The sequence below is a fragment of the Phyllobates terribilis genome, unplaced genomic scaffold, assembly GCF_046119375.1.
Source record: "Phyllobates terribilis strain yellow unplaced genomic scaffold, ASM4611937v1 Scaffold_5__5_contigs__length_657084704, whole genome shotgun sequence".
Taxonomy (NCBI): Eukaryota; Metazoa; Chordata; class Amphibia; order Anura; family Dendrobatidae; genus Phyllobates; species Phyllobates terribilis.
In genome coordinates this window covers 37,875,003-37,898,717 of record NW_027362765.1, presented here as the reverse complement: position 1 = coordinate 37,898,717, position 23,715 = coordinate 37,875,003, and the positions used below count along the sequence as shown (strand labels likewise).

Genomic DNA, 23,715 nt, shown 5'->3' with positions numbered 1-23,715 from the left:
CATCCCTGCCTTGTCCCATTGGTTATTATGAAAGGTGATGAAAATGTTCCATTTATCTTCAGTCTAGGTGACGTATTGCGATACAGGGCCGTGATTTTGGCTATAAAAGGGTCCACTAGACCCCTACCCCAAGCTTTTTAAGAGAATAATATATGACGTGCCAGGAGACTCTATGGAATGCTTTCTCAGCATCCAACGAGAGTATCTAATTACAAATTTTTAACTGCATCTAGCCCAGGAAATACTTTGTGCCTAGTAGCAGTGTCTGCTAGTCAGCGGATTATCCCAGCTGTTAAGCAAGCTACACCACCTGTAGTTTGGACACTTAATTTTTTCAAAGGAAAAGCTTCGGGCCCCCGGGACACTCAGTGAAGAGCATCGGGAGGCACCCCAAGGCACAGGGGCTGGGACTGGCGGTAGGACGCCTTGCAGTGGACCGCCAAGCTCGATCCTTATAAAAGCTTTTTAACTGCAGCAGCTTTAGTGGACGCTACAGGAGCTGGAATTCCCGCAGCTGCTGGCATCAGACTTGCCCTCCAATAGATCCTTGTAAAAGGATTTAAAGTGTACTCATTCAAATTAGAGAGACAATTTTAATTAAAAAGCTTAGACCTGCCTCCACCGCAGGGGGGCTCGCTCGACCCACCAGCGGACAGGCACCAGTATTGGGAGAGGGGGGCTGGCCGTCAGGGTCCACCGCAGCTCCGGCACAAACCCGGCGACACGGAGGTCGCACGGGCAGGAACGGACTGGCCGTGTCGGCTTCGCACTTTTTTGGTTTTAGAAGGGCATGACATGCCTATATCTGTGTCTCCCCCTCCTTTTACTCCTCCACCTCTTTTCTTTTCGCATGACTATATGTACTTGTCACTTTTCCATGTGGTAGTTGTGTCTTCTGAGCAGTTTGTCAGCTTTTGGACACCTTTGAAGTGTTTTCTATGTGTTTTCTATATGTTACTATGTGTTTTTGTTGGCCTGCCATTGGTTTTAACTGTGTTCGACGGGGGTGGCTCAACACTAATAGTAACTTGCAACATCAACATGTTTATTACTGTAATATACATAAACTAAAGACATTTGTTCAGACATAAAGATTGTGGATTTACAGAAACTAATGAACGGCAGATCATTAAGATTGCGAATTAGGAAGAAAGAGAAAGAAGTGTTGGGTATTTTTGGGAGGGGGGTGTCTGGGATGGGGTCGCAATACTCTTGTCCATATAGTTAATATATAATAAAATGAAATATTTAATGCTAATGTTATATTGCTTTTTAGATAAGAGATGTGTATTATGAACTACATATGTTTTAATTCTAATATAAGTTCTAAATTGCTTTTCTTTCTCATTTACTTATTTGTCGTTACTTTGACTCTCTCTGTTATTTATGGTCTTGCACAGTTTGACAAAATATATGGTTTCTTCCCTGTGTGAGTTCTCTGGTGTCTAACAAGCTTTGATTTCCGTGCAAAACATTTCCCACATTCTAAACATGAAAAAGGTTTCTCCCCTGTGTGAGTTCTCTGATGGATAACTAAATAGGATTTCTGATTAAAACATTTCCCACATTCTGAACATGAATATGGCTTCTCCCCTGTGTGAGTTCTCTGGTGTCTAACAAGACCTGATTTATCTGCAAAATATTTCCCACATTCTGAACATGAATATTTCTTCTCCCCTGTGTGAGTTCTCTGATGAACAACTAAATCTGATTTCTGTTTAAAACATTTACCACATTCTGAACATGAAAAAGGTTTCTCCCCTGTGTGAGTTCTCTTGTGTTTAACAAAAGTTGATTCAGCTGCAAAACATTTTCCACATTCTGCACATAAAAAAGGTCTCTCCCCTGTGTGAGTTCTCTGATGGACAACTAAATGTGATTTGTTATTAAAACCTTTCCCACATTCTGAACATGAATATGGCTTCTCCCCTGTGTGAATTCTCTGGTGTTTGAGAAGACTTGATTTCTCTGCAAAACATTTCCCACATTCTGAACACGAGAAGGGCTTCTCTTGTGTATGAGTTCTCTGGTGTTTAGCAAAACTTGATTTCCTTGCACAACATTTCCCACATTCTGAACATGAGAAGAGCTTTTGTTGTGTGTGAGTTCTTTGGTGTTTAACAAAACTTGATTTCCCTGCAAAACATTTCCCACATTCTGAACATGAATATGGCTTCTCCCCTGCGTGAAGTTTCTGATGTCTAACAAAATGTGATTTATCTGCAAAACATTTCCCACATTCTAAACATGAATATGGCTTCTCCCCTGTGTGAATTCTGTGATGGATAACTAAAGCTAATTTAAAATTAAAACATTTCCCACATTCCGAACACGAAAAGGCCTTCTCTCCTGTGTGTGATTTTTGGTGTATAAGAAGATATGATTTTGTTGTATAACCTTTTCCACATACTGAACATGAATATGGCTTCTCCCCTGTGTGAACTCTTTCATGTCTAACAAGCTCTGATTTATGTTTAAAATATTTCCCACACTCTGCACAAGAAAATGTTTTCTCCATTGTGGGACTTTTTTTCTGAGAAGCAAAAGACTTTTTGAGGGAGAAACATTTTCTATATTTTGCACTTGAAAATGTCTTCTTTGCTTTAAGAGCAGTTTGATTTTCAATGCCTCTTATGTCACTTTCATTCTTCTTAATAGTCTGTGATGAATCCGAAGCTAGAACCTGTGCAAAAGGATCAGATGACAGATCTTTGCTGTGACGGGATGATGGAATATCTGGAGTAATGGCATTCACTTCAGTTATATCTTGTGTGATATCAAGGTCATCTGATTTAGAAATTGCAGATGTCGCTTGTCCCTGTGATCTCCGGGTACAGTCATCTGCCAATAATAAAAATTATTATTTTTGAATAAAACATCCTTAAAAAAATATTTGTATAACATTTCTAAAATATCCATAGAAATGGCAAGTTATGTAGACAAAACCAGTTGACAATCAAACATTAGACCTCAGAGCATGAACGAGTAGAGCATGATGTTCGACCATGATTCTTCGTTCTGCCTCCCAAATACTGGAATAATACACCAGCTAAAAATATTATGTAGGCCAAAATGATACCAATAAAAATGTACCTGATCAGTAATTAGGTCTTAGAAAATGGCAACACAAAAATAAATTATTTTTTTTTTTGCAACATTCAGAATTTTTTTTTCATCACTTAAATCGAGAAAAAAAATAATAGCAGAACTGCACTTTTTCACAATTTCTTCCCACTTACAATTTTTAGCCCGTTTTTCAGTACATTCTATAGTAAACTGAATGGTGCCATTTAAAACTACAACTTGTCCCACAAAAAACAAATGCTAAGACGACTATGTTGACAGAAAAAAAACCAGTTATGGCTCTTGGAATAAGACAAATAATAATTAAAAGTGCAAAAATTAAAAATAATCTGGTCCTAAAAAGGTTAACTTCACTTACTCTTCTAATAAAGGAGAACTTTTATTTTCTGGCCTCTCAGACTCAACCATGGATGGCTCCAGTACAAGTTCTTATATAATGGACATTTGTAGAATTCTTAATAATGAAAATATATTTAGGGCTCTTGAAGGTAAAAATATCAGACCTTTATGTATTAACTAGATGGTGGCCCGATTATAATGCATCAGGTATTCTAGAATAAACATGCGGCTGACCGGGCGCCACTAAGCAGCGAAGCAGTGTTTAAATGGGTTGTGCACTACTTTTAATTAACTTCACAATGTATCCCCTCGGTGCCCCTAATGAATTTGGTCATTATGTTATGTTGTCAATCTTGCTTGTGACAACATCGCTGACGACGCACAGCCAGCACGTAATTGTCCCGCCTGCAGCCAGCTGTTGCTTCCGCTTACATCATGACTATTTGTGGCTGCAGCCAGGGGTCTGCTGTTCCGCGCACCACAGTGAATGACGGGCTGTGGCCGGGGTTATCCCCCATCGTGTCACATCCAGCATCCACAGCGCGGTCTGTCAATGTGGTTTGTATGGCTGCGTCATTCCTCTAATCCTGGTTTGTATGGCTGACTTATTTTGGATTGTACACCTTCCTCATCTTAGCTTGTATGGCCCCCTTATCCTGGTTTTGTATGACCTACTCATTCCCCCATCTCCACAGCACATTTCAAAAACTAAACCCTAATCCTCCCCTTGTTTCCTTTCTCTGCTCCAGCGCTGTCTGTCCTGTTTTCAGCAGCTCCTCGCAGGATGTGAGGCACAGCACGCGCTCTCAGATACTGCTGTGATTAGCTGCTGTCTGTAGATTCGCTGCTTTCCACGCCGGGACTAAGTGCGTGGAGAGGCACAAATCTGCATTAACTTTAGTAGCACATGCTGCAGATGTCGCTATGAAGATTTAACAATAATACAATGAATACAGAAAATAATACTTTATTAACTATTATTGGTTATAGAACTTAATACAACTGAACAAAATTATTAAACAGATAATCAAAATATATAAACTATTCCATGAATATGTAACAATATTTTACAATAAATCATCGGACAAAAGAAGTACGACTTTAGAATATATTTCTTAACAATATCAACCTAAAATATTGTTGTACACGACATTTTTGGTGAATACTTTTGGACTATCTGTAAGCAACTTTCCTTGTAAATGGGTATCCAAAACTTGCACCTTGACATTGGATCTCATTTTAACTCTTGAAAATGCAACATACAGTTGTCCATGTCCAAACACGGGCTCTGGTAAATATATGCCAACACGGTGTAGAGTTTGACCTTGTAACTTGTTTATTGTCATGGCAAATGCTGGTTTTACTGGAAACTGTCGACGTCTAAGCCTAAATGGAAGACCGGTGTCTGAAGGACATAAATCAATGCGTGGAATGAACACTTCGTCTCCTTTTGCAGATCCAGTGATCACTGTTGCTTGAATTATGTGGGAATGGAGTCCAGTAACAATAAGGCGAGTTCCATTACATAGACCATTTCTTGTATTTAGATTCCGTAGCAACATGACGATTGCTCCAACTTTAAGTTGTAGTCTGTGGGATGGCATTCCTGATGGTGTAACACTATTTAAAAATTCAACTGGATAATGCTATCGTTCATCTTTATTGTCGACATCCACCGAATCATCACTTTTGTATAATTTATACTCTCCAGGCATTCTATCCATCACACGGGAATTTAGCAGAGCTACGTCATCGTTCTTGGGACAGAGAATAGCATAGGAAGAGGCTCTCTCAACACTGCTTTGGTCGTTCACATCTATTTCAACGCGTTGTCCAAAAACATCACTTACGATGCAGTCAGTGCACAACATGTCTTCTGGTATTTCAATAATGTCTTCTCCAAGGTTTTATTCATTGCTAAGTTCACCATTCCCAAGTTTAAGAAGCCAGTTGCTGTACTCTGGGTCAGAAGATCGCATGTTGTTAATTAGTTGTAGTTTATTAAACTCTTTCCAAAGGTCTGACATTTTTAGGGTTGACTCGATAATATTTGTTCTTGTTCCATTCGGTACAACTGGAAGGCATTGCCTAAAATCTCCGCCAAGGACAAAAACTTTACCTCCAAAAGGAATTTCATTTTTTTCAGCAATATTTGTAGTCATAACTTCACGCAGAAGTCTGTCAATTAAGCTCAAAGCATATTTAGGCGCCATGGTGCACTCATCAAGTATCAAAAGATTTGCACTGTTCAACTGTTTTCCTGCAAATGTGTCTTGTTTGATTCTGGAAACGGAGATTTCATTGACCGGAACCGGTATCCCAAAGAGTGAATGCATAGTGCGACCTCCTCTTAAAAGGTTTGCTGCAACACCTGTTGTAGCCGATGGCAATACGACTTTTCCTAACCCTCTAACGTGATGCACTAAAACTTCATAGAGGTATGTTTGACCGCTGCCTCCAGGACCGTCAATAAAGAAACATTTTGGCGTTGGATCGGCTTGGTTTTCTACAGCGCTCACAATTGTGTCATATGCAATTCGTTGTTCTTGATTTAAGGAGTTTTTCTTCTCTGTTGCCAACAATAATTCATAAGCTTCGTCATACTCTTGAATTTGTGCAACTTGACTTGTAGGCTGTGGCAAATTAAAGTCTGAAAATGTTTTTCCATGCAGTAGTAGGATATTTTGGATATCTTGCATGGCATAAGATTCGCAATTGTGACAATTTCCACTTTTGTTGTGAAGACGTAAGCAGTAATCTTCAATTATATGTTCTTTGAAATTTGTCCAAAGTTGATCCGGATTTGTAGGCGGTCCAAAGACACAAATGTAGGCAAACAATTCACGAAGTTTCTTAGGCATATGTAGGGTAACTGCGTCTTCTAAAGTAAGTGTCCACATAGTATCATCCAATAGATGTCCTAAAGCCAAAGTTGCAGCTTTAAATGTATCGTGCTCTACTCCATTAACTGTTTTCAAATCTTTGTAACTTCTAGCTCCTTTGACATGCAGTAGTAACAGCCGAAGGCAATATCTTTCTTGATCCTTGACACTAACAGTATACATGCGTCCAATTATTCTGCTAAGTCCTCGTTGTCTTGGCTTCCAAGTTTTATTCCAAACGTAATGCTCTGGAATCTGCCTTGCGTTTTCGTCACGTTGGTTCAGCAAAAACCATTCCATTAATGTTGACGTTGTGCTTAAATTTTTGGAGACATCTTCGACTTGAGCATTTTCAAAGATACTTCCGCTGCGAGAACCCGGGACATGAGCGAGCGCTCGCAGCAGAAGTATCCTGACCCGCAGCGCCACTCCCCGGTCCTCCCTTCACACCCTAGCCGCTGATCTCTCCACAGCATCCGAATAGTGTTCCAAAGGTCCTGACATTTTTATTCAAAATCGCTGATTGGTCGCTGGCGCTGCCCGCGACCAATCACCGATTTTGGCGCCACATTTAAATAGCGTCCGCGACCAATCAGCACAGCGAAGTTTAAATGTGGAGCCAAGATCGGTAATTGGTCGTGGCCGATATTTGAATGTGGCGCCCAAATCGGTGATTGGTCGCGGGCAGCGTCCGCGACCAATCAGCACAGTAGTGTTTATCTTTTGCGGCAAGATCAGTGATTGGTCGGGGGCCAAGACCGCGACCAATCACCGATTTGTGCGGCACTTTTAAATAGCGGCCGCGACCAATTGTATGTCAGCGCCGCTCCCCGGTCCTCCCTTCACACCCTAGCCGCATGGATGTCAGCGGCGCTGCCTGTGCGGATAGTTCCGCTGCGAGAACCCGGGACATGAGCGGGCGCTCGCAGCAGAAATATCCCGACCCGCAGCGCCGCTCCCCGGTCCTCCTTTCACACCCTAGCCACTGATGTCCCCACAGTATCCGCATGGTGTTAGAAAGGTCCGGACATTTGTGTTAAAAATCGCTGATTGGTCGCTGGCGCTGGCCGCGACCAATCACCGATCTTGGCGGCAAATTCAAACACCGCTGTGCTGATTGGTCGCCGACGCTGTGCGCGACCAATCACCGATTTTGGCGGCACATTTAAATAGCGTCCGCGACCAATCAGTACAGCGGTGTTTAAATGTGGAGCCAAGATCGGTGATTGGTCGCGGCCGATATTTAAATTTGGCGCCCAAATCGGTGATTGGTCGCGGGCAGCGCCCGCGACCAATCAGCGATTTTTAACACAAATGTCTGGACCTTTGTAACACCATGCGGATACTGTGGGGACATCAGCGGCTAGGGTGTAAAGGGAGGACCGGGGAGCGGCGCTGCGGGTCGGGATACTTCTGCTGCGAGCGCCCGCTCATGTCCTGGGTTCTCGCAGCGGAAGTATCCGCACAGGCAGCGCCGCTGACATCCATGCGGCTAAGGCGTGAAGGGAGGACCGGGGAGCGGCGCTGACATCCAATTGGTCGCGGCCGGTATTTAAATGTGCCGCACAAATCGTTGATTGGTCGCGGACTTGGCCCGCGACCAATCACTGATCTTGCGGCCAAAGTGAAACACTACTGTGCTGATTGGTCGCGGACGCTGCCCGCAACCAATCACCGATTTGGGCGCCAAATTTAAATATCGGTCGCGACCAATCACCGATCTTGGCTCCACATTTAAACACCGCTGTGCTGATTGGTCGCGGCCGATATTTAAATGTGGCGCCCAAATCGGTGATTGGTCGCGGGCGGCGTCGGCGACCAATCAGCACAGCGGTGTTTAAGTTTTGCGCTAAGATCAGTGATTGGTCGGGTCCGAAGACCGCGACCAATCATCGAATCGTCTTGGTGAGGACCGGGGAGTGGCGCTGCCTGTGCGGCTACTTACGCTGCGAGAACCCAGGACATAGCGGGCGCTCGCAGCAGAAGTATCCCGACCCGCAGCGGTCCTTCCGCTGATACCGGCCGGGAGATGAGCGCCTCGCGCCGCTCATCTCCCGGCTGCATCTCCGTCCCACAGATGGGTCCGGCGGTCGGGTTCCTTCTGCTGTTGCCGGCCGGGAGATGAGCGCCTCGCGGCGCTCATCTCCCGGCTGCATCGCCGCTAAGCTCCGTCCCGCAGTTGAGCCGCTAACGGCCGCCATCTTTTTTCAGAAATCCCGCGGCGCTGATTGGCCGCTGCCGGACCAATGAGCGACGCGGGATTTCCTGGACAAACAGACAGACGGGATAAGACAATTATATATATATAGATTACTGTCTTCTTTTTTTGACAACTAAATTATCTAAGGCATTTAAGAAAATCTCATGTAGGTGGGCTGCCCGGCCTCAATGTGCCCACTGTGGGATAATACTAATCTCCCTCATTTCTTACAGTGCCGAACTTTGGATTAAAAAGGGAATAATTATTATCACAGATATTAAAATAGGGATTTGTTATACAAATAGGAAAGAAATCTGAATCCTATAATCCTTATTTGCAGTCTTTACCCCGGCTTTTCGTTTTGGGGGAACATATCCTTTGTCAAGTGAAATCTGTAAAGGCAGAATTAGTTCCCTATAAAAACATTCGATTAATCGAATTTCAGAAGAGAATAAATTCTGGGATCAGATCTTGGATTGATCTTAAACAATGATAAATAATTTTAAATTCTGCTAATGTTTTTCTCTACGTCACATGAGAGAATGTTCATATTCACAGGTTGCTCCGTCCCCGGCTTTTATACAGAAGATCGGATATATTAAATATTCTAGATGTCATTGGTTATTGAACCTCTCACCGCAATTATCAGGAAACATCAGGGCATAATAAGATTCCTTAGAGGAGCAATGGAAAAGAAAGTGGCCCTCTATGCTGATGGCACTTTGTTGTTCTTGGCGGAGGCTTCTAATACTTTACCACTGACAATGGAGGCTATCCAAAGATTTGGGAAATATTCTTGTTAAACGATCAACGGGAACAAATCAGTCTTACTCCCATTAGATAATAATGATAACCTTCCTTCATATGCAGGTTCTGGCTTAAAAATGGTTTCTGAATTCAAATATTTGGGTATAACTAGTGATGAGCGAGCATGCTCATTTAACTCTTTCACCAAGCATGCTCGGGTGCTTAATGAGTATCTCCGGCGTATATTGTGTTCAAGTCCCTGCGTCGGCATGATATATGGCTGTTAGATAGTCTCAACATATGCAGGGATTGCCTGTTTGTTAGGGAATCCTCACATGTGTTGAGGTTGTCCAACAGCCGTGAATCATGCAGACGTACGGACTCGAACATAATATACGAGCACGCCAAAGCTACACAGTAAGCACCAGAACGTGCTCGGTGAAAGGGTTAAACGAGCACGCTCGCTTATCACTAGTATTAACATAATGGAACAAACAAAAGACTATGACAGACTAAGCCTCACTCCAATTCTCATGAAATTTAAGCAAAAAAAGGAAACTTGGTCCAAATTACCATTGTCAGTAATAGGATGCACAAACCCAATTAAAATTATATGGATGCCTCAGCTATTATACGCACTTCATAATTCTTCTATTCGGATTTCCCAAAGATATTTTTTTTTAAATTAGCCGTTTGTTTAGGGAATTAATTTGGGGTAGGCAAACCCTTAGAATTAAACTAGAAACACTCCAAAGAGAGAAAAGTAATGGAGGTTTGGCAGCCTCTAATCCTTGGGTTTATTTTATAGCAGCACAGCTACCGCACATACGAGGTTAGGATGATCCCGGTGGTGGGAGAGCTTCATGTCGTATATTTCAATACCATTTTAACTTCATAAGTTAGCTGAATGTGACCATCAAATCGTAACCACACAACTCTCTAACAATCTAAGTATATACAGTGGCATGTAAAAGTTTAGGCACCTCTGGTCAAAATTTCTGTTATTGTGAACAGTTCAACAAGTTGAATATGAAATGATCTCTAAACGGTCTAAAGTTAAGGATGACAAATTTCTTTTGCATTTTTGGCAAAAAAAAAAATATTTATATACAGACTCCCAAGTTTACGGGAGAGAGCCTTCCATTTTTTTTTTTTAACTGCACGGTTATCCTCGTCTGCACTTTTTACACTTTAGCACAATTTTGTGCATTTGTTCCTTGATGTTTTGCTTTGTATATGTCTTTACATGAGCATGGCTGCTCTTTTCAGCATCAGTCATTAAAAGTTAAAAAATTTGTACTCTCTTTGCTACATATATACCATTTTAATTCCCCCAGGCTATATGAAGCTCTAGAAGCACACAAATTTAAGACTCACGGATATACTGTATTCTCTACAGTGTTGCTAATTCATCAGCTTTGGTGGTGAGAGAACTACAAAGTAAAGTGGGGATAACTCAGTTCACCTCCCTTTGGGAAAGACCACGCCAATAAGAGCGTTAACCCATATTTTAACAGATTACCTAATTAAGAAATTCTCCCAATTACAAACAGTTTGGGTTACCTGATTCTCAATTTTATAAAGATCTTCAACTGAGACATGCATAACAAACAGAAAGGGATGTGTCTTGATTAGGCCTATCTAAAAATACGATTATACACAGAATATCCATTTCACATTGCTCCGGTGGTCTGATATCAGTATTGTGAAGGCCCTTCTGGATTTTGTTCTAGTGAAACACCCTATATGCTCTATAGCTAAATGGGAACCCATAATAGGCACCATTGATGATGAGCATTGGCAAGATACTGTATACTAGATAGGATCCCACAACTATCCTTAAAAGGGTTTTCTTCAGGAAAAAAGTAAATTTTAAAGTTGATTTTAATCAATAGATCTTGGAATAATAATAATTTCTACAATTGGATGTATTTTAAAAAAAGTGTCTGTGCTGAGATAATCTTATAAATGTCCCCTGCTGTGTACTGTGTAATGGCTGTGTCTGACCGTACAGGAACACGGTCTGATCATACCACATCTCCTGGGCAGGGGAGGAAGGAAAAGAGTATACAAACAGGACAGCACAGGATCACAGCTGATTCTTTTTATGAAGTAAAGCATTTCCATGACTGTTTTTAAATAATGTTTTACCTCAAGGAAAGAATTATTTGCGATCCCGTGCTGTAATGTCTGTATCCTCTCTTTTGCTTCCTCCCCTGCCCAGGAGATGTGGTATGATCAGATCATGTTCTTGGACGGTCAGATGCAGCACAATATAACACAATACACAGCAGGGACAAATTTATAAGATTCTCTCTGTACGGGAAAACATTTTTTAAACACATCATATTGTGGAAATTATTATTATTTGAAGATCTATTGACTAAAATTAACTTTGTTCGTGGGAAAACCCCTTTATGACCTTGGGCGTATATGTACGTCCAAGGTCGCCTCCCCCTGTTTGATACGGGCTCCGGCGTTGAGCCCGCATCTTTTCAGGCACATGACAGCTGATCAGATCAGCTGTCATGAGCCCCTAACAGCCGCGGGTGGAATGGCTATAAACCCGCAGCCGTTAACTTGTTAAATTCCGGTGTCAAACTCCGTCAGCGGCATTTAACATGGAAGCGCGTCATAGGACAAACCCATTGGCGCACCCGTCACTTGTTTGCGGGGCTCCGATGGGTTGGCATGACAACCCGGGGTCTGCAGGAGACCTCTGTGCTTGTCATTGCCGGAATGCTATGAGCACCGCCCATTGGTTGGCACTCATAGCAGATGAGGATTTTTGTTACACATAGCAGGGCAGAAGCAATGAGAAGATCACAGCTTCTAGTCTCCCATGGAGGCTATTGAAGCAAGTAGAAAAAAAGCTTTTAAAAATATTAAAAACATTTTTAAAAATATAAAAAGTTCAAATCACCCCACTTTTGCCCCATTCAAAATAATACAATTTAAAGACAATCAAAAATATATACGTTTGGTATCGCTGCATTCAGAAATGCCCGATCTATCAATATAAAAAAATAATTAATCTGATGAGTAAACGGTGTATTGAGAAAATCAAAATGCCAGAATTATGTTTTTATGGTTGTCACAACATTGCATTAAAATGCAATAAAGGCTGATCAAAACATCACATGTACACCAGCATGGTACCAATAAAAAAAGTCAGCTCGGTGCGCAAAAAATAAGCCCTCACCCAGCCCCAGATGGCGCCATATTTTTTTTACAAACTTAAATAAAAAAGAACCTATACATGGTTGGTATCTACGAACTCATACACTGTGTTCCAAATTATTATGCAAATAATATTTTGTCAGATTTTCCCAAATTACCTATATGAATTGCAGTCATTGTAATTTTCTAGTCAAATAACTATTAGAGTACAATTGAAAGGTTTTTGTACAAACTGCCTATGATAACAGTATATTTTTAAAAAAATAAAAAACTCAAACTGCACTCAAAATGCATGTTCCAAATTATTATGCACAGCAGAGTTTTCAACCTTTTCATTTTAATAAAGAACAAAAAAATGGTCATTTTTGAAATTATAAGCATTAGCAGGTTATTACAAACTGAAATCAAACAGTTTTCATCTCAAAACTTTATTCTAGGTGATGTTACATTTGCACATAGGACCGCTTGTTCGAAAGGAGCTTCTGAACTCTCTCATTCATTGAATTTGTCAGGTTTTGGATGGCTTCTGCTTCAATTGTTTTGCATGAGGACAGAATACCCTCCCAGAGCTGTTGCTTAGATGTGACTGCCTCCCGCCATCATAGACACTCCTTTTGATGATGCTCCAGAGGTTCTCAATGGGGTTGAGGTCAGGGGAGCATGGGTGCCACACCATAAGTTTGTCCCCTTTTATGCCCATAGCAGCCAGAGATGCAGATGTGTTATGTGCAGCATGAGACGGGGCATTATCATACATGAAATGATCTCGATGGTCCAGATGGATGGAGTGGAGGATGGCTGGTTGATGGACACCCCATGCAAACACGGCTACGGCGCTAACAAGGAGGAGGTGGAGTAATGTTTTGGGCCGGAATCATGGGGAGAGAGATTGTCGGCCCTTTTAGGATCCCTGAAGGGGTAAAGATGAACTCCATAATGTATGTTGAGTTTCTCAAACAGCACTTCCTTCCATGGTTCAAGAAGAAGAACGGTGCATTCCGCAGCAAGATCATTTTCATGCATGATAATGCCCCGTCTCATGCTGCACATAACACATCTGCATCTCTGGCTGCTATGGGCATAAAAAGGGACAAACTTATGGTGTGACCCCCATGCTCTCTTGACCTCAACCCCATTTAGAACCTCTGGAGCATCATCAAAAGGAGTGTCTATGATGGCGGGAGGCAGTTCACATCTAAGCAACAGCTCTGGGAGGGTATTCTGTCCTCATGCAAAACAATTAAAGCAGAAACCATCCAAAACCTGACAAATTCAATGAATGAGAGAGTTCAGAAGCTCCTTTCGAACAAGGGGTCCTATGTGCAAATGTAACATCACCTAGAATAAAGTTTTGAGTTGAAAACTGTTTGATTTCAGTTTGTAATAACCTGCTAATGCTTATAATTTCAAAAATGACAATTTTTTTGTTCTTTATTAAAATGAAAAGGTTGAAAACTCTGCTGTGCATAATAATTTGGAACATGCATTTTGAGTGCAGTTTGATTGTTTTATTTTTTAAAAAATATACTGTTATCATAGGCAGTTTGTACAAAAACCTTTCAATTGTACTCTAATAGTTATTTGACTGGAAAATTACAATGACTGCAATTCATATAGGTAATTTGGGAAAATCTGAGAAAATATTATTTGCATAATAATTTGGAACACAGTGTAATGAACTGGAGAATAATAATGGTCGGTTTTAGCATTTAGTGGACATAGTAAAAAAAAAAAAAAAAAACATTTGTGTAATTGCACTCTTTTTGCAATTTTGCAATTTCACAGCACTAGGATTTTTTTCCTGTTTTCCAGTACATTATATGGTAAAACCAATTGTGTCGTTCAAAAGTACAACTTGTCCCACAAAAAACAAGCTCTCACATGGGGCCATATTGATGGAAAAAAAAAAGATATGACTGTGCGAAGAAGAGAATAAAATTAAAAAGCAAAAATCCAAGGTGATAAAGGGGTTAAGTGAACCTCACAGCCTCTCCCAGCTATATGTGATACATTAAGTTTATATAGCATCTAACTTCCTACTTGATATTGGTCTCAGACCACATTCACTACGTGCTAGATGTAAGACACTCAGCAGATTTGCTGCATATGCTTTGGTCTTGTCCTAACTTGGAATCCTTTTGGAAGGGCGCAGTAGAAATTATACATAGAATTTACTTAGTACAATTAGACGCCACTCCTTTGGTATGCATATGGAATATGTTAAAGATTTAGCTATTGACGAGTATGATAAAACTGCTTTTTCTTGAATGTTATCCATGGCTAGAAAAATAATAGCTGAACATTGGATAATCGACCAGACCCCCCAAATCCCAGACTTCATAAACAAGATTAACTGGCTGCTGAACTTGGACAGAGGTATCTATCTAAAGAGAAATGCTATCACCAAGTTTGAAAAACAATGGGCCTTTTGGATTGATAGATTTGGTTGTGCATCGCGAGAACTGCAAAGATACCCTCTAGGTCTATTTTAAGCTTCTAAATCCTGTAATATAGAATTTCTGAAGATATACATGTGGTATCAATGTTATTTGTACTATATTAGCAAATGATGAAATTCCTTATACATTCTGAGAAATGGTAAACTACTGGCCATTCCATCCTTCCTATCCTTTACTGAACCGTGAATCCACTTTACTGGTTATGCTGCACTTTAATATATCTTGTTGTATTTTGTTGGGGTGGGAGAGATCGGGAACTTGTGGGGGTACTTTTGCGTATTGTAATGTTTATATACGAACACTTTCAATTCAAAGCATCTATTTTGAAAAAAATTCTTAATGTCTGAAGTGTAACTCAGAGGCGGCAGATCTATCTCATATGTATTGGGACTGCAGGGAAATTAGGGAATTTTGGGAACCAGTTAGCACATTTCTTTCTCAAAGGCTGAATATTGTTTTGCCATTTCAATTTTTTTTATAAGCGTCAAGATGGATTGTCCTATTAACCCCTTAAGCCCCGGAGCATTTTCCGTTTTTGCATTTTCGTTTTTTGCTCCCCTTGCTCCCAGAGGCATAGCGTTTTTATTTTTTGGTCAATATGGCCATGTGAGGGCTTATTTTTTGCGGGACGAGTTGTACTTTTCAACGCCATTACTAGTTTTACCATATCGTGTACGGGAAAACAGGAAAAAAATTCCAAGTGCGGTAAAATTGCAAAAAAAGTGCAATACCACAGTTGTTTTTTAATTTATTTTTTTACCACGTTCACTGAATGCTAAAACTGACCTGCCATTATTATTCTCCAGGTCATTACGAGTTCATAGACACCAAACATGTATAGGTTGTTTTATATTTAAGTGGTGAAACAAAATTCCAAAATTTGGTAAAAAAATAAAATAAAATATAGCGCCATTTTCCGAGACCTGTAGCGTCTCCATTTTTCGGGATCTGGGGCTGGGTGATGGCTTATTTTTTGCGTGCCGGGCTGATGTTTTTATTGATAACATTTTGGAGTAGATCCGATGTTTTGATCGCCCGTTATTGCATTTTATTGCAATTTTGCGGCGACCAAAAAACTTAATTCTGGCGTTTAGAATTTTTTTCTCGTTACGCCGTTTACCGATCGGATTAATTCTTCTTTTATATTGATAGATCGGGCGATTCTGAACGCGGCGATACCAAATATGTCTATGTAGGTTTTTTTTTTATATTTTATTTTGAATGGGGCGAAACTTTTATATTTTTTTATATTTTTAAAAACTTTTTTTTTCACTTTTTGCTTGCTTCAATAGTCTCCATAGGAGACTAGAAGCAGCAGTTGTCTGATTGGCTTTGCTACATACAGGGGGCAAGCAGATCCCCTGCATGCAGCAGAAATGGTCCTGTGCTATGAGCCCCGACCACTAGGTGGCGCTCATAGCGACCAGATCATGACAACCACAGGCGTCTGCTGCAGACCCTGGGTTGTCATGCCCACCCATCGGTGACCCGCGATCACGTGACGGGGTCGCCGATGGGCGGGGCTTATGACGCGCTACCCGGAAGCGCGCGTTAAATGCCGCTGTCGGAGATTGACAGCGGCATTTAACATGTTAACAGCTGTTGCGGACACATGTCAGCTGTAAGAATCAGCTGACATGTGCTCGGTTCAGTGAGGGCTCAGCGCAGCAGCCCTCACTGAACGAGGGGGTACGCAAAAGTGCGTACTAATATGGCAAGGGTTGTAAAGGGGTTAAGGATCTAATTACTTCACTGTTGTTATCTGCAAGGGGAATGATTTTTAAGGACGAGATAACTTTAAAAACATATTTTCCTAACAACAGCTTAAGCCAAGTTACACGTGCCAAAATATTAATTGGTGGGAAAAGTAGAAGCAAAAAGTTTAGGAAATATGGGCAAGAATTATTGATTGAAGGGTTTTCTCTTTTTTTCTCTCCTTTGAATGGAGGGTGATGGGAAAGTGTTTATACAGAAAAAGGAGAAAAAAAAAAGAAAAAATAATAATTGTATTATATTTCTTGTGTTTGTGTGTCTACATATAAATGAAAAGGACTTGGACTGGTGTCTTGTCATAAGAGCAAGGCCCACCAAACATTATATATATCTTCACGTGATTTTCTATGTTGTCAGCACATTCTACACACGCGGTTATTTGGCTTTGGGGACAGTAATTTGGGACAGTTTGGGTTTAGTAGGAGAATAGTGACAGTTTGATTGTGATAAAACCGGACTACACCGAAAAGCAGCCACATCCACTGACTGAGAAGAATCTGTGACTTATCTACATTTAGTGGTTATTACTCACCTGGGTAGTCATATGTAGGAATCTCCTCTTTACACCACTCATCACCCCTCACATATGTCTCTGTAGTATTAATATGGGGCAGATCTTTAGCCTGAAACAAATATTGTAAAAGTCACAGACAGATGGAGAAGTCACATCTATGATGAGGTGTAATGCTGCCATCTCCACCGTTCTCATTACACAAGTATAAAACATATAATACTGGTGGATAAAACAAGACTGAATACAAGACCCTCACAGCCATCTACACATCATAGGGGAGATCTCATGACACCTTCTCTCCATCTACCTGATAATCCTGAGGAACATTGGGATTTTCTTGTTTACAGTCCTGTGGAAGAAGAGGACGGGGACATCTCTCTGGTGTTTTCCTCTTGCTGGATAGAACTGGAGGAAAAACATACAGGGAGTGAACTAATTCTTTACATACAGATAATTATTGGTGATGTGTATTTAGTCCTGTCTATTACCTGGTGATGTGAGGGGCTGGGGAACCTCCATCATGACGTCCTTGTACAGATCTTTGTGTTCTTCTAAATACTCCCACTCCTCCATGGAGAAATAGACGGTGACATCCTGACACCTTATAGGAACCTGACACATACATTGATACCATTATCCCACCGATCCCTTCATAACGTTACTTTATAATGTCCTATCATTCCCAGCAGTGTCACCTCTCCAGTCAGCAGCTCAATCATCTTGTAGGTGAGTTCTAGGATCTTCTGATCATTGATGTCCTCATGTACCAGGAGGTGAGGTGGAGGCCTCGTGATTGGGCTCAGGGGTCTTCCCCATCCCTCAGACACAGGGGCCTGACAGTGCTCACTAGAGGTCTTCTTCACTACTGTGTAATCCTGGTTACGGAGAGACACATTAATAAATCTCACTACAGACATTTCCAGAGTCCTCACCTCTCCAGTTCTGTCCATCTGTTATTCCCATAGATAAGAATGATGTAATGTGACGTCATCAGAATCTCTCACCTCTCCAGTAAGCCGGAAGAGGATCTCTAGGGTGAGGTGTAATATCCTCTCCACCATCTTGTCCCTGTTTATATCTATTCTTGATTGGTCAATCTGGAGAATTGTCTTGTATAGAAGATCTCCACTGAGAGGATCCAATATTGTAAGAAGCTGAATGGGAAGAAAATGAGCCGATGTAACATCATAAAGATCCCATGTAATAATACAATTACTGGAGATAATAAGGGGAAGCATATGAGGAGATATAACGCATAAATATTTTATTCTTAAATCATATATGCTGCAAGATTACATAAATTAGTGACAGTCAGCTTGCCTTATTCACTGGCTATTTTGGTCACTGCTTCAACTGCTGATTGTCTGTAGAAATATTATGAGACCAGAAAATACAGAGACTAGTGGGGGAATCCAGCAGTGGTGGTACAGGTGTTGTGGGGGATCATTCATGTGAGTAATAATATTTTTTTTATTTTCCAGTTTTCAGGTTTTATTTCATTATATCTACTAATAAATCCTATATATTTTAGGCCACACACACAACAAGCTGTTTTTTTCCTCGGAGTCTGCAGCTGAATAAGATTCTCATAGACTCATCCTCCATAACACTTATTCTTGTCTCATTTACCCACTTTGGAATTGGCATTAAAAATACTCACTATCATTACACGTGAAATAATCAGTACAAGTGACATGAGAAATAACTACTTCATGATGAGGACGACATCTTCTACTACGACTCTATAAACGTATCTGGCCAGAGTCCATCACTGGCTACATCACAACCAGCCGCCTGTATGAATGTTTCCCGTCTTCCCTGAGCTGTAATCCCCTATCGTGTAAGAAAATGGCAGTTGGACAGGGCAGGAGACAGGTAAGACATGCAAGACAATTAAACAAACTTGTTTCAGGTCATCTGTTTTGCAAACAGTATTCTCCATTTGTATCTGTGCCATTTATTTTCTGGCTGCTACAATCATCCACATTCACTGTTCTCCCACAAATTCGGCACACTTCATCCATATTAACCCCTCACTCCTCTCTTCTCCTATGTACAGTTGTCATGCTCTCTTCACAATGTTAAACCACGCAGATCCATTCATTCCCACCATACAACACAGGAAACGCTCTCACAAATCACTCAACCATCTGCTCACTCTCTGTATCTTCCTTCTATTAGTCGCAGGTGATATTTCTCCCAACCCAGGACCCACCAGTAATAATAACACTAACTCTTTCCCTGTTACATTCAGAAACCCTGCTAATCTCATTAATATTCCCTGCATATCTCCTGTCTCATTCAACTGTGCCCTTTGGAATGCGCGCTCAGCTTGTAATAAACTCTCTTACATCCATGACTTTTTCCTCTCTAATTCCCTCAACCTTCTGGCTCTCACTGAAACCTGGATCCAGCAGTCGGACACCACCGCCGCTGCAGCTCTCTCCTATGGTGGCCTACATTTCTCTCATACCCCGCGACCTGACAACAGATCAGGGGGAGGTGTTGGTCTGCTTCTTTCAACAAAATGTACTTTTCAGGTTATCCCCCCTGTACCCTCCCTTATTTTCCCATCTTTTGAGGCCCACACAGTCAGACTCTACCGGCCCTTCTCCCTGCGAGTGGCGGTTGTCTATCGCCCTCCAAGTCCCCCCCGTCAATTCCTGGATCACTTTGCTGCCTGGCTTCCAAATTTTCTATCCTGCGACATCACCACGATAATCATGGGAGATTTTAACATCCCAATTGGCGATTCTCTTTCCCCATCTGCCACGGATCTTTTATCACTAACCTCCTCCTTCGGCCTTTCACAGCTTGTTAATTCTCCTACACATGAAGACGGGAACACATTGGACCTGATCTTCTCCCGGCTTTGCTCAGTACATGACTTTACTAACTCTCCCCTTCCACTCTCTGACCATAATCTTCTTTCATTCTCTGTCAAGAACTGTGACTCTACTCAAGACACTCCCACCGTCCACACTTATAGAAATTTACGTGCCATTAATACCCAGAAATTTATAAAAAGGTTGCAATCATCATTGGCCCCAATCTCCTCCCTCTCATGTCCCGACTCTGCATTGAAGCATTATAACAAAATAATGCTATGCGCCCTGGATGAAGCCGCACCTCCTACACAAAGAAAAATTCAGCATAGACGGCGACAACCCTGGCACACGCCTCAAACACATCTTCTCCAGAGGTATTCCACCAGGTGCGCTGAAAGGCTGTGGAGAAAATCTAATCTGCCCGAAGATTTCCTCCATTATAAATTTATGCTGAAAACATATAACTCTGCCCTTCACCTCTCCAAACAAACCTACTTTAACAACCTCATCATCTCACTTTCCAATAATCCTAAACGACTCTTTGACACGTTTCATTCTCTCCTCAATCAAACAACACAGGCCCCGACCACCGACCTCAGCGCCGACGATCTGGCCAATTATTTCAAAGAAAAAATTGACCATATCCGACAGGAAATTTTCTCCCAATCCCCAAATGTTATGCATGCTCTCCCCCGCCACATTGTATCTTGCTCACTTCTGACATCGAACCAGTCACGGAAGATGAAGTGATCAGGCTTCTTGCATCTTCTCGCCCTACCACCTGCACCAGTGACCCTATTCCCTCACATCTCCTTCAGTCCCTTGCTCCAGCTGTCACCACTCACCTAACTAAAATTTTCAACCTTTCCTTCTCATCTGGTATCTTTCCCTCTTCTTTTAAACACGCCAGCATACAACCATTACTTAAAAAACCATCCCTTGACCAGAACTGCACGGCCAACTACAGACCTGTTTCCAATCTTCCCTTTATCTCTAAACTCCTGGAACGCCTGGTCCACTCCCGTCTCATCCGCTATCTCTCAGACAACTCTCTTCTTGACCCTTTACAATCTGGTTTCCGCTCTTTACATTCTACTGAAACTGCCCTCACTAAAGTCTCTAATGATTTACTAACAGCTAAATCTAATGGTCACTATTCCCTGCTGATTCTCCTGGATCTCTCTGCAGCATTCGACACTGTGGATCACCAGCTCCTCCTCACTATGCTCCGCACTATTGGCCTCAAGGACATTGTTCTCTCCTGGTTCTCCTCCTATCTCTCTGACCGCTCCTTCTCTGTGTCTTTTGCCGGCTCCTCCTCCTCCCTACTTACCCTTACTGTCGGGGTTCCTCAAGGATCAGTCCTAGGCCCCCTTCTTTTCTCCTTATACACCACTCCTATTGGACAAACAATCAGTAGATTCGGTTTTCAGTACCATCTCTATGCTGATGACACCCAATTATACACCTCTGCTCCGGACATCACCCCTGCATTACTACAAAAGACCAGTGATTGTCTTTCTGCTGTGTCTAACATTATGCCCTCCCTCTACCTAAAACTGAATCTGTCAAAAATTGAACTACTCATCTTTCCTCCCTCCACTAACCTACCTGTGCCCGATATTGCCATTTCCGTTTGTGGCTCAACCATTACTCCCCAGCAAAAAGCCCGCTGTCTTGGGGTCATTTTTGATTCAGATCTTTCTTTCACTCCTCACATCAAATCACTCGCTCGTTCATGTCATCTACACCTCAAAAACATCTCAAGAATCCGGACTTTTCTCACCTTTGACTCGGGAAAAACTCTTACTGTAGCTCTTATTCATTCTCGCCTTGACTATTGAAACGCTCTACTAATCGGTCTCCCTCTTACTAATCTCTCCCCTCTCCAATCGGTCCTTAACGCAGCAGCCAGGATCATATTCCTCGCCAACCGCTACACCGATGCCTCTTCCCTGTGCCAGTCATTGCACTGGTTGCCCATCCAATATAGAGTTCAATTTAAACTTATCACGCTTACCCACAAAGCGCTCCATGCTTCAGTACCCCCCTACATCTCCTCTCTTGTCTCAGTCTACCACCCTACACGTGCCCTCCGTTCTGCAAATGACTTAAAACTAAAATCCTCCATAATCCGAACCTCCCACGCCCGTCTCCAAGATTTCTCGCGTGCTGCGCCAATTCTTTGGAATGCACTACCCAGGACAGTTCGATTAATTCCCAATACCCACAGTTTCAAGCGAACCCTAAAAACACATTTCTTTAGACTGGCGTATCGCCTAAACACACTCTGTCCGTCCCAGTTTTCCCCCATATTAAAATCTTCTTCAACTTCAGGTTCATACCAACCATGCACTTAATAGCCTCTGTCAGGACTGTACACATACTGGCTGGCGACCAGTCCATGTATTATTATTAGTGTTGAGCATTCCGATACTGAAATATCGGGTATCGGCCGGTATTGCATGAACTCCTATGGATGCGCCATTTCTGGGGCGGCTGACGGCTGGTGTTTCTAGCCTGGGAGGGGGCCAATATTCATGGCACCCTTCCTGAGCTATTAATATCAGCCCCCAGCTGTCTGCCTAGCCTTTGCTAGCTATTAAAATAGGGGGGACCCCACGTCATTTCTTTCGGGGGGTCCCCCATTTTAATAGCTGGTAAAGGCTAGCTATTCAGCTGGGGGCTGATATTAGTAGCCTGGGAAGCTCCGTGGGTATTACCCCCTTCCCAAGCTTCAAACATCAGCCCCAGCCGTCTGCTTAACCTCCGCTAGAGACTAAAATTACGGGGAACCCCACGCCAATTTTTTTTTTAATAAATCCTTTATTTTAACACTAAATGACACTTGAGGAGTTAATAAAGATGCAGTCCCTAAATTATTATTTATTTTTTAATTAATTTTTCCCAAAAATTTTGACGTGGGCTTTGCCATATTTTTGTATGCCAGCCAGGTACAGCATCCAGGAACGGGCTGCCCCCAACTCCCAGCTGCCTAATTGTACCTGGCCGGACACAACAATATAGGGAAGCCCTTTTTTTATTATTATTTCATGAATTTCATGAAATAAGTAAAAAAAAAAAATACGTGGGGCTTCGCCCTATTTTTGTGTCCAACCAGGTACAACTAAGCAGCTGGGGGCTGGAATGGGCGTGATGGTAAGTATGGTTTAATTTACAACAATAAAGAATTGTGTGCTTATTTCAATTAAAGGACTTTATTCTGGGTGTTGTGTTTTATTTAAATACTTTACTAGAAATTCATGGCGGTCATGTCTAATATTGGCGTGACCCCATGAATTTCGGGCTTAGGGCCAGCGGATAATACAAAGCTGGCCCTAACCCCTTTATTACCCAGTGAGCCACCGCACCAGGGCCCTGGATGAGTTGGGTACAGCGCCAGAAGATGGCGATTCTATGAACGCGCCATTTTCCGGGGTGGCTGCGGACTGCAATTTGCAGCGGGCGGGGAGGGGGGGGGGGCCAGAAAGCTTGAGCCTCCCTGCACTGCAGATTCCATCCCCCAGCTGCCTAGTTGTACCTGGCTGGACACAAAAATAGGGAGAAGCCCCACGTATTTTTTTTTTTTAAATTATTTCATGAAATAATAAAGAAAAAAAGGGCTTCCCTATATTCCTGAAATAATTAAAAAAAAATTGATGTGGGGCTTCGCCCTATATTTGTGTCCAGCCAGGTACAGCAGGCAGGA

General features: G+C 41.9%; 1 protein-coding gene across 1 annotated transcript in view; it reads right to left on the bottom strand.

The window, feature by feature from the left end:
• Positions 1 to 1,024: 1,024 nt before the first annotated feature.
• The window catches only part of LOC141271417 (uncharacterized), an 89,997-nt gene continuing 67,306 nt past the window's right edge, over positions 1,025 to 23,715 (bottom strand). The window contains exons 14-19 of the mRNA XM_073681500.1: positions 18,183 to 18,332; positions 17,874 to 18,053; positions 17,667 to 17,790; positions 17,486 to 17,583; positions 17,197 to 17,287; positions 1,025 to 2,841 (exon numbers count right to left, since the gene is read on the bottom strand). Coding sequence (XP_073537601.1) covers positions 1,385 to 2,841; positions 17,197 to 17,287; positions 17,486 to 17,583; positions 17,667 to 17,790; positions 17,874 to 18,053; positions 18,183 to 18,332 — 2,100 coding nt within the window. The 3' untranslated portion in view covers positions 1,025 to 1,384. The remainder of the gene's footprint in view (positions 2,842 to 17,196; positions 17,288 to 17,485; positions 17,584 to 17,666; positions 17,791 to 17,873; positions 18,054 to 18,182; positions 18,333 to 23,715) is intronic.